At 54.6% G+C, this 11,060-nt stretch overlaps 1 protein-coding gene across 2 annotated transcripts in view; it reads left to right on the top strand.

Annotated features, from left to right (window-relative positions):
- ZBTB7C (zinc finger and BTB domain containing 7C) overlaps positions 1 to 10,568 on the top strand; it is a 346,334-nt gene extending 335,766 nt beyond the window's left edge. For both annotated transcript variants that reach the window (XM_012802038.1, XM_003784714.1), the window contains 2 exons: positions 335 to 1,555; positions 9,580 to 10,568. In XM_012802038.1, the coding sequence (XP_012657492.1) occupies positions 351 to 1,555; positions 9,580 to 10,231 (1,857 nt within the window). In that variant the 5' untranslated portion in view covers positions 335 to 350 and the 3' untranslated portion in view covers positions 10,232 to 10,568. The remainder of the gene's footprint in view (positions 1 to 334; positions 1,556 to 9,579) is intronic.
- Positions 10,569 to 11,060: the final 492 nt, after the last annotated feature.

Raw genomic sequence — 11,060 nt, forward strand, 5'->3', positions numbered from 1 at the left:
TTTGGCAACTGCTCATCCACAAAGTGGAATTCAGTGAACTCAAGCCTGCAGGAAGCCTCTGTAGCCTTTCTAAGTAGCTGGCCCGGGCTGCCCAGTGAGAAGCCTAACTTGAAGAGGCTTAGTCCAGGGGAATGAGCTCAGTGGCCTGGTGAAAAGCCCCAGCTTGTGACTCAGGCTGTGGCTTGCAGGTAAGATCTGGCCCAGCTGAGAGGCAAGAGGGCGACTTCATTGTTCGGGGAAACCGTCACTCCAAGGGGTGGTATGGGGCCGTGGAGGCCCAGCCTCCCAGGGTCATGCTGGCTAACCCGGTCTCCCTCTCTGTGTGTCTCTGCAGGGCTCTGGCTGAGAACATGGCCAATGGCATTGACGAGCTCATCGGCATTCCCTTCCCCAACCACAGCAGTGAGGTCCTGTGCAGCCTCAACGAGCAGCGGCACGATGGGCTGCTCTGTGATGTGCTCCTGGTGGTGCAGGAGCAGGAGTACCGGACGCACCGCTCCGTCCTGGCCGCCTGCAGCAAGTACTTTAAGAAGCTCTTCACGGCCGGCACCCTAGCCAGCCAGCCCTATGTCTACGAGATCGACTTCGTGCAGCCTGAGGCTCTGGCCGCCATCCTGGAGTTCGCCTACACCTCCACGCTCACCATCACTGCCAGCAATGTCCAGCACGTCCTCAACGCTGCCAGGATGCTAGAGATCCCATGCATCGTGAACGTGTGCCTGGAGATCATGGAGCCTGGGGGGGATGGGGCAGAGGAGGACGACAAGGAGGATGACGATGATGACGATGATGACGATGAGGAGGAGGACGAGGAAGAGGAGGAGGAAGAGGAGGATGACGATGATGACACAGAGGATTTTGCTGACCAGGAAAACTTGCCTGACCCCCAGGACATCAGCTGCCACCAAAGCCCTTCCAAGACGGACCATCTCACAGAGAAGGCCTATTCAGACACACCCAGGGACTTCCCTGACCCCTTCCAGGCTGGCAGCCCTGGCCATCTGGGTGTGATCCGGGACTTCTCCATTGAATCTCTGCTGAGGGAGAACCTGTACCCCAAAGCCAATATCCCCGACAGGAGACCCTCCCTGTCTCCATTCACCCCGGACTTCTTCCCACATCTCTGGCCAGGGGACTTCGGTGCCTTCACCCCACTGCCCGAGCAGCCCATGGACAGTGGGCCACTGGATCTGGTCATCAAAAACCGGAAGATCAAGGAGGAGGAAAAAGAGGAGCTGCCCCCACCCCCACCACCGCCCTTCCCTAGCGACTTCTTCAAGGACATGTTCCCTGACCTGCCTGGGGGGCCTCTGGGCCCCATCAAGGCAGAGAATGACTACGGTGCCTATCTCAACTTCCTGAGTGCCACCCACCTAGGAGGCCTCTTCCCACCCTGGCCACTGGTGGAGGAGCGCAAGCTGAAGCCCAAGGCCTCTCAGCAGTGTCCCATCTGCCACAAAGTCATCATGGGAGCAGGGAAGCTGCCGCGGCACATGAGGACCCACACTGGGGAGAAGCCATACATGTGCAACATCTGCGAGGTCCGCTTCACCAGGTGCGCATCGCAGCCCCGCCTGGGGGGTGGCGGGCAGGGCCGGTGGCCGCGAGGTGCCAGTAGAGAGGGACCAGAGGGCAGGGGATGGAGAGAGAGACCCCCCCGGGATCAACTTCATTGGTAGACAGGACTACGCATCACCTGGTGTGTTGGTCAAGTATTTTCTCAAATGCAATATTAGGCGGAAGCCCAGGACATAAAACAGGCAAGAGCAGAGCTGTTCTGGTTTGGACAGAATTAAGAGGCCTCAGCACCTTCCCTGTTTGGCCTCCCCCTCCCTTCCCTGCTCACCCTGAATCCAGGGAGTCCAGTCTGACACTCCCTGGTGGAGGGCACCCCTTCATTTTATTTAGAGGAGCTGAGATTACTCTTGCTTAAGCATGTTCCGCATGCCAGGGCCTGTCCTAAGTGATGACGAGTCCTCTCACCCCGGCCATGCCCTGGAAGATGGGGAGTCGCTATTGCCATCCTTTACAGTTCCCTTCCCACTGGCTGGCTGGCTGGCCGCTGGCTGGCTGGCCACAGGCAAGCGCAGTGGAAATGGCAAGGCTGTGGGTAGAATCTCAGTCCACATGTGATAGCAAAGCCAACGGCCAGGAGACTACAGAGATTCCTGTAGACTCTGTCAATCATTTTTGGGTCAAGCCCAAGGGATGGGCCTCTTTTGATGTTCTCCCCTCTGCCTGTCCTTGTTAGGAAAAGGAATAACTTTATGCTGTTTTAAAATTTGAAACTTGACATCAATACATTATAAACACTCAAGTTCCATAGACTCCACTCCATCAGCAACGGTGCATGATATGTCTTCTCTGCACCGTGATTTTTGCATAGCTGTGTATGATGAACCTTCTCTGCACTGCCACATGACTGGTGGGATGATGTGGGATGATGTGGGGGAAGACCTGTCCAGGGCCAGGTTTTGTATAAACCTCATCTTTGGAAAATATGGCCTATTGGTACCACTTGTAGTCCCTGGTGTGAGGCTAATCTTCTCAGCCATGTCCTGTGAGACAAGATCCCTCCTCCACACTGCCCCTGCCCCCCTGAAAGAATTTCCCTTAGAGACCCACACTTACTCTAATGGCATAGCTGGCACCCCACATCTTCGTGGAGATTTATCACTGGAAATTGCTGGAGGCTCATTCTTTTGATTTTCCTCAGTGGGCCAAAGCTTTGGACTGAGAATAGAGTGAAATTTTTTGAATCAGGTTAGATATCAAATCAGGGACTATGCTTTCCCAGGAGAACAAAACAAGTCAAGTCGTACTGAGTCCTATAAAGTAATGAGACCTGCTCTCTTGGGTGGCTTGCAAAACTCTATTCAAAGTTGCCAGGGAAGAGTTTCAGAAATATGTTCATGACAGTGACATTGCTCAAATAGCTCTGCAGACTCCTTTGGTGATGGCTTTGAAAGACAACACTGATGGCTTCCAGGGTGCTGCTTCTGGGAGAGAAACCCCAAACAGAAAGGGTCAGTGGAGAGACTTTGCCAGGCAGAGGGACAGGCCTATGCCCCCTTCCCCCTGGGAGTGAGATGACCACCCAGGCCTCCCACAGTGCTGACCTTGGGGCACTGTTTCTGTTGTCTCAAAGAGCAGCTGGACCCAAAGTCCCTAAGGTTTACTCCCTTGGACGTCCCTTTATACCAGCCTGCCACCTGGCCCCCAGTGCTGGCGGGAACACCTGTGCAGAGGTTGACAAAGGCACAGGGATGGCAGAGGGGAGATAAACCAGGACACCATAGGAGAGCCAAATCCACATACCATTTACTCATCTTCAGTGGGCCTGGCTCTAGCCCGTGGCTCCAACACCCTGGAGATGGCTTCAAAGCTCTTCATAGGCCAGATGCAGGAAAGCCCCAGAATCAGCCTTGGGCACCCTCTCCTGCCAATCCAGGTTCCACCTCCTAGACTTCCCACACCTGTCCCCTGGAAAATGGCTGACATTGGGAATACCTCTCCCTCTAGGGGAACAATGGGCTGCTGACTGCAGTGGGATGCCTGTCTCAGGGTCCCTGTGCCACACAGTGAGCTCACCCAGCACCCCACATCCCTGTCTCCCTTCCTTCCTACTCCCTGCCCAGGGGACTCCCCACGCACAACCTTCTGTGAGGTCCTCACTGGGTCTGGCCAGTCTGTGGGCCCTGCCTTCCTAAGGAAAGCTTTAAACTTGTTCAGTCACTGCAGACAGATTTCTGTCTTTTGGACACTGTAACACTGTCCAGGAGTAGGCCTCCTGGTGTGGGAAGCAAGGCTGTGTTGTATAGAAGGGTCACATTCCAGAGTCTTTCCTCCCAGCACATTCCTGGTGGTCACTTGGGGTGGCCTCGGTGTCTGCAGTCTCCCTTTCCTGCCCAGATCAGCAGTGGGGCGGCTGAGGCCATCAGCCATCTGCCCTTCCCTCCCCTGGGTTACTCCTGCTGGCAGGATGACAGCCATCTGGCCCCAGGCCTGTGTCCAGCCAGGGCAGCTGCATTCCAGCCCCATCAGCACCTCCCCTTGCTTGGTTCCCACTGGGCTCTGACCCTTCTGAAAAAGATCAGACAAGCTCTTGGGTCCCCAGAAGGGGTGGAGGAGATTGCTCAGGCCTGCCTCCCTCCAGGGACTTTATTGCTCAGTGTGGGCTGTGGTTGTCCTTGTTGGACACTTCCCACTCCCCTCCCCACACATTCTTCAGAACCACTGGTCCTTTGCTACCCACCCTCTCTCTAGAGCTTCCCTGCAAGGACTCTTTTCTATGCTTTTCCTATAATTCTCCCTACAGCTCAGGCCCCTAGCAGCCTTTCCATGGGGCCCTTCTTTTTGGCAGAATTCCCCCAACCATGATCCATACCCTTCTTCCTACCTGAAGGCTCTTTGGCAGCCATTTAAAGCAGCAGTGGCTATTTCCTTGACCTAGGACTCCCAGACTCCCTTACAAGGCCACACCACTCTCTGAGACTAGGCCCTGCAGTGTCTTCACTGCCCCCACCAAGGCGGAGAGGCACCCTAGCCATGCTGCCCTCAAACTCTCTTCTCGAACACTGTTTCCCCCCTGGAGTTCAAGCCTCTCCATAGCTTCTGCTTTCTGACCAGCCCTCCTTTCCTCCTTCCTTGATGCTGGGAAAGGTCAGGGTCCCCTGAATGGGGAACTTTGGGCCAAGCTCTGTGTTCTAGCCTCCCAGAATGTCCACACCCCAGGGGGACACCAATCCTAATGATTTCAGCAGCTACAGCCAAGGTGGAGGGGTGTGGGAGTCCTCCCAACAGAGCTCCTCTGCCCTAAGGCCCTGCCTACTGCTTTTGTTACGGTCTCTGGCAAGAGGGACAGTGGCCTCCCCATATTGGTATTGTCCATTCTTTGGTGTCAGGAGCCTCTGCTTTGATTCAGTTCTAGATTTTAGCCAGTACCACCAGTTGAACCACCACTCATCTGTCCCAGATATGAAATACTCCCAAGCAGGGACTCAAAGGCTTCAACCATCCCCCTGCTGGTCCCTCCTAGCTCAGATCACCCCATAATCACTCGGGCCTCCCTCTGCGTCTGCACTCCCTTAGCTTAGCTCAAGAGCACTGTTTTCTTCCTGTGCTGGCCCCAGAGAGACAGCTTCTGTCTTTCAAATTTGACTTGAGGATAGAAGCTCTTCCAGGACATAGGCAGAGGCAGTCTGGACCACTGCTACCCCAGGCCCTCCCCATCTGGGGTGCTTTTCCTCCTCTTCCCTGGGGCCCAGGAGCCAGGCCAAAGGTAAGGAAGGACTACAGGGCGCTGTCTGAGGTGACCCCTGGGATAGGCCTTGAGGACCAGGGAGCATGTGATCCAGGAAAGGTCAGAAGGTGTTTGTCCTCATACAAAGGGACACTGCTGCACACACAGACATCACAGGTGCCTCCCCCAATGGGTCATTATCCCACTGCGTGCTGCCATCACTGCCAACTGGGCCTGGGGCTGGCCTGTAAAGGCCTCAGCATCTCCCTCCTCTTAACTCCTGCCTCCCTGGCCTTTCACCCGGGAGCTCCTAGAGAGCACGGCTGCCCAGTCTCCCTCCCAGCCCCTACATTCTGCCTCAGCCTGGCTCCCAGAAACGCCCTGCCATATCTAATGGGACAAGTAGTGAGGGCAACAAACTGCAAGATGAGAAGAGACTGGCCCCAAAAGACAGCAGCTGGAAGACACGCCATCCTGGGAAGGGCTGGACAACCTCTGCACCCTAAGAAGTGGCTCTCTGACAAGCCTGCTTTCACCAGCCCCTGCCAAGTCCCTCTCAGACTCCCAAAGGCGACAACTCCCCACCCTCTTCCAGTGCCAGCTGTCTGCTCTCCAGACAGGGCTAGGAGCCCAGCTTTTGCTTTCCCTTTATTTTCTTTCAGTCCTCCCACTCAGGATAGCTCTGAGAACCTTATTAAGATAATGTAATGTTATTAGCAATGGTAGCAGGAAGAGTTTGTCTCGGACCATCAGGTTACAGGAAGTGCAGGGGGGACACTGCTGGGAAGGCATCTCCTGATTAGGAGCCGTCCTGGAGGCCAAGGCCAGTAGCCCTCTCCTCTGAGTCAGGGATGAGCTCAGGAGGACTAGCTCATCTTTCTTGAACATGAGCTCTCTGAGCCAGGAACAGGAATATAGGTCTAGGCTTGGGTGACTGTGACCTTGGCTGGGTCCCCAGTACAAAGAAATGGAACAGGACAGCAGACAAGGCCCAGAGAGGACTGTGTTGGATTTAGAGTTGGAGAATTCAGAAATTGTCCCACAGGCCTGTCAACAAGCACGTGATGAGCACCCTCTATTCCTACCTTCAATGTCATGCGTGGCATAGGATATGAAAGGGCATCTGGCAGGTTCTCATCAAAGCAGGCATGGGTGCCCTCCACGTCACATGCTGAGTGAGGGCTGGAGGAAGTATGGCACGTGGGAAATGTCACTGAACAAATGAGTGGAGGGATCATCCGCCCTCAGTGCACTAAAGCACTTTGGGAAGAGTCGGGGGGCAAGTTTCAGGGCCTGGTCCTGCATCCGAGGAGGTGTGTGACCTTGCTCTTGCCCAAGTCTCCTCCCCTCTCCAGGCCTCAGCTTCCCCTGCCTAATGTGAGGTAGTTGGAGTAGGTGTTCCCTAAAGCTGCTCCCAGTTCTATGACAACATTTGTGTATTGCCCAAGATCAAGGAAGCTAGGAATGTATTACTGTACCTCCCTTTGCCTCTATTTCCTCATGAGAATGAAAGTAACACCTCTTGATCTGGTCTGCACTTTTTGAAGCAGACCATAGGCCACAGGCTGGGAGACTTTGTACGAAAATCCACCCTTTCTCGCCCCCAGAACAACTTGCAAGCAAACCACACACAGGGAGCCAGCCAAGTCCCTTTGCCCCTCACTGGCTGGATACCTTTGGGAAGCTCTTGATTCCTGTGGGCCTCCTCTCTTCCTCCAAGTGAGGAAGTCACACCATGTGTGCTGACTCTAACTCACACAAGCCCATGTCCTCTCCATCAGCCCTGGACAATGGGAGAGGTTAAATAAGTTGCTATGGTCACCAACAGATGAGTGATGGGTCTGCAGCTAGAGCAAGGGCTCTCAGACTCCTAGTGGTGGCCTATCCCTACACCATTCCTTGCCTCTGAATAATGACCCTCCAGGACCACTGAAATAATGTATTCCATTGCCCATGGCAGGTGCCCAGTGAAAGGACATTATAGGTACCTTCTCAGCACTTCTCACCCACTTGGCCAGTTGCCACCAAAGTGGGACTTATTTTAGATGCCCTAATGAGAAATTTGGGGAAAGCTGTGGATATTTATAGTAGGCTCTTTGCATTTGAAGATTTATCATTTGCATTGTGCATTGTTTGTGAGTGGCCCTAGGGTCATTGCTACTAATTATGTGTAATAGTGACTTTAAAAAAAAATCTACCTCATCAGGTTGTGGTGAGGATCAAATGAGATGATGTATTTAAAGCCCTGGTCAGCTGATTCTGAGCTGTGCTCTTTGCCAGGCCCTGGTCAGGGAGGCTTACTGACCACTTAGCATCTGCGTTGTCCTCAGAGCCGGGCGAATCACTATGTGTTACAGATGGCACTGTGCACCCCATCCTTAATGTTTTCACACAAGCCAAAGTGCATGGGGAGAAGGAGGCCTTGTCTCTTAGGGTCCCAGCTCTACAATTCCTTCTGGGAGATCTTGAGAGGTTCCCCTGGCTTTGCCTCAGTCTGCCCACCTGCAAAGTAAAGGATGTGCCCAGGCCATTGGTTCTCAGCACATGGACCATGGACAAGCAGCAGCATCTGGCAACTTGTTAGAAATGCAAATTCTTTGTCCACCCCAGAACTAGTACATCAGAACCTGTGGGAACACGGCCCAGTGCTGAAGTCCTAACCATGGCTCTGATGCATGCTCAAGTTTGGGACCCACTAGCCTAGATGCTAAAAATCCAATCCTGCTCAAAAATCAAATCCTCTGCGTGAAATTTGGGTTTCAGATACCAGGGTAGCGCTGGTGGGGGGTGGATATCACAGGAGGGTACTATGTGCCTGGGGGTGGCTGGTAGGGCAGAGAAGAGGCAGGAGCAGGGAGATGTGACAGGAAGAAGGGTCTGGTATGAAGAGAAGCAGCCAGCCTTGGGCAACTGCACCCCCTTTCCTCCTCTCTGTCCACCCACACCCCTCCTCTGTCCCTCCCAGGGGCCCTCCAGCCCTCCTATGGGCACAGGTAGAAAGACCAGATCCGTCCTCTCTGACCCTCCTCCCCTGGTGCCTGCCAGTGTTCATTGGAATGTCCTTTTCACTCCTGCCCTGCCCCTGGGAACTGTTTTGAAAATAAGACCCAGTGAGACCTCTAGTGGCCAGGGGCCACCAAGAGGCCAGGACCAGTGCCTGCTGTCCAGGTATGATAGTTTAAATCGGGCCATTTTAGGGAGGACACCTGGGCTCCACATCTGACCTCAAAGCCAAGCCTGAAATTATATACAGACGCTCCATCTAAGCCACACATGCAGGGAGGAGGTGAGGCTGGACACAGAGCTTCCTGGCCTGCTCGCCCTACTGGGGAAGACTGCAGAATGACCTTGCAACCTGGTTGTCTGTGCCTCAGCCTGGCTGAAAGGCTTCTTAAACTTGTTTACCCAGTGCTCAGTCTTTACTAAAACAACCCCTGATGTCAGTTTTCCTTTCAAGACCACCAGGAGGTATGTAAACTCTAGCTCACATAAACCTACATTCTTTTAGCCCTAGTCAATGGGAACTGATGTCTGACCCTAAGTTCAGCTCTGCACAGAGAGGTTCAGTATGTTGCCTAAGGCCACTCAGCAATTTAGTGGCGGGTCTGCAGCTGGAGCAAGGGCCCCCAGACCCCTGATAGGAGCCCCACCTACACCATACTGTACCTCTGAATAATACCACTTAAACCCTGAAAAGTATTCCCCTAGATTAGGCTGCATTCTTGTTGCACCTGGTTCTTTTGTGAACCCTGAAATTGTCTGTAGACAAAGAAGAGAGCCCAGGGCTTAGGATAAGAAACCACCATGCAGGAGACTTGAACAAGGTGTGCCCAAGTTTCTGTAGCCTCCCAGATTAGTGTGGAGGACAGACAGATCTCAACAGCTCAGGGGCTGGGATGGGATCAAGGGCTTAGGGCAAAAGCACAAGGAGGAAGCCAGAGGGAGACTGTAGCCTGGAGAGAGTGGGCTGAGATTAAAATTTAATCTAGAATCAGGAAAAGTTGTTGTGCCACCAGAGAACTACGGCCGGAATGCTGACTTCTGGAGAAGTACTTTCCCAGCAAATACATATTCCACTCTGAGATAAGCCTCTGATAAAGAGCAGGGCTCTGAGCGGTGTGTGAAAAGAGATTTGGAGGGGGGTATCCTCTTCAGGACACTGCTCCTTCCCCATCCCTCTAATCCAGGTAAGTAGACATACCTGTTTAGAGTCCCGTTTGTGGGGTTTTACTCCATGGCACTAGGCAGCCCCAGCAGGTTCTGGAGGAAAGAGCAGAGGGGTAGGAGTGGCTGATGGTGATCTGCAGGAGGACTGACTCTGGGGCCCTGCATTGCAGGCAAGACAAGCTGAAGATCCACATGCGGAAGCACACGGGGGAGCGGCCCTACCTGTGCATTCATTGCAACGCCAAGTTCGTGCACAACTACGACCTCAAGAACCACATGCGCATCCACACGGGCGTGCGGCCCTACCAGTGCGAGTTCTGCTATAAGAGCTTCACGCGCTCCGACCACCTGCACCGCCACATCAAACGCCAGAGCTGCCGCATGGCACGGCCCCGGCGCGGCCGCAAACCCACCGCCTGGAGGGCCGCCAGTCTGCTCTTCGGGCCGGGCGGCCCGGCCCCCGACAAGGCGGCTTTCGTGATGCCTCCCGCGCTGGGCGAGGTGGGCGGCCACCTGGGCAGCGCTGCCGTGTGCCTCCCCGGCCCGAGCCCCACCAAGCACTTCCTGGCGGCACCCAAGGGCGCCCTGAGCTTGCAGGAGCTCGAGCGACAGTTCGAGGAGACGCAGATGAAGCTGTTCGGGCGCGCTCAGCTGGAGGCCGAGAGGAACCCGGGGGGCCTACTGGCCTTCGCGCTGGCCGAGAACGTGGCCGCAGCGCGGCCCTACTTTCCACTGCCCGACCCGTGGGCCGCGGGCCTGGCCGGGCTACCCGGGCTCGCTGGTCTCAACCACGTGGCCTCCATGTCTGAAGCCAACAACTAAGCTGGTCCTTGCCAATTCCAGCCCCCCGCCCCACTGTCCCTTCTCCCACCAGCCCTACTCTGCCCCGCCCAGTGGGTCTGAACTTTTTATTTTAAAAACACAAAGGGAAAATGCAAAAATATCTATTAACAACAATGGTATTTTCTGGGCCTTCTAAGGCAGCTGCCACCTTTTTGCTGATGTGTGGGATGAGCATCTCCTCAGAAGGGCCTGGAGCCCTGGCCTCCCTCTCCCTCCCTGTCTCTTTTCCACTCACATAGAAACTGGCATGGGCCACTGGCTGGGTACCCTGGAGCACTTTGGAACTATGAGAGCTATAAGAAGGCCAACTGATTGGAGCTAGAAGGAGGGCGGTCCCTGCCAACACTCTCTAAAGGGTCTCTTCCCAGTCTCCAACAGTCCTGGGATCCTTTAGAAAAACGCCCAGCTGCCACTTAGAAATAGGAGGCCTCCTGGGGACAAGAGCCCGGTTCCTGGAGTACAGGCCCATTTTTTCCCTTACCTATCCTGCAACCTCGGACAGGTCAGCACTCTGTACCTCGGTGTCATCCTGCTAAGAAGGTGGGCTGGTAATTTACTTCCCCTCCCCAGACACACACATACACACCTGTCCGGCCAAAGAATCCTGGAGAGGTTGAGAGCTTTGCACTCCCCAAGTCCCTGGTGAAGCAGTTTCTCTTACTGGACAGAGCTTACCACATCCACCTCTGTATTAGCACAGGTGAGAAATGTGGCAGAAGTAGACAGGAGTCCCAGGAAGTGGGGGAGCTTCATGCCTGACTGCGGCTCGCAAGCTGTTCTGGAACACCAAGTGCTGCCCTGCTTTCCG

This window comes from Otolemur garnettii, unplaced genomic scaffold (assembly GCF_000181295.1).
Source record: "Otolemur garnettii isolate 467f Iridium unplaced genomic scaffold, OtoGar3 scaffold00012, whole genome shotgun sequence".
Classification (NCBI taxonomy): domain Eukaryota; kingdom Metazoa; phylum Chordata; class Mammalia; order Primates; family Galagidae; genus Otolemur; species Otolemur garnettii.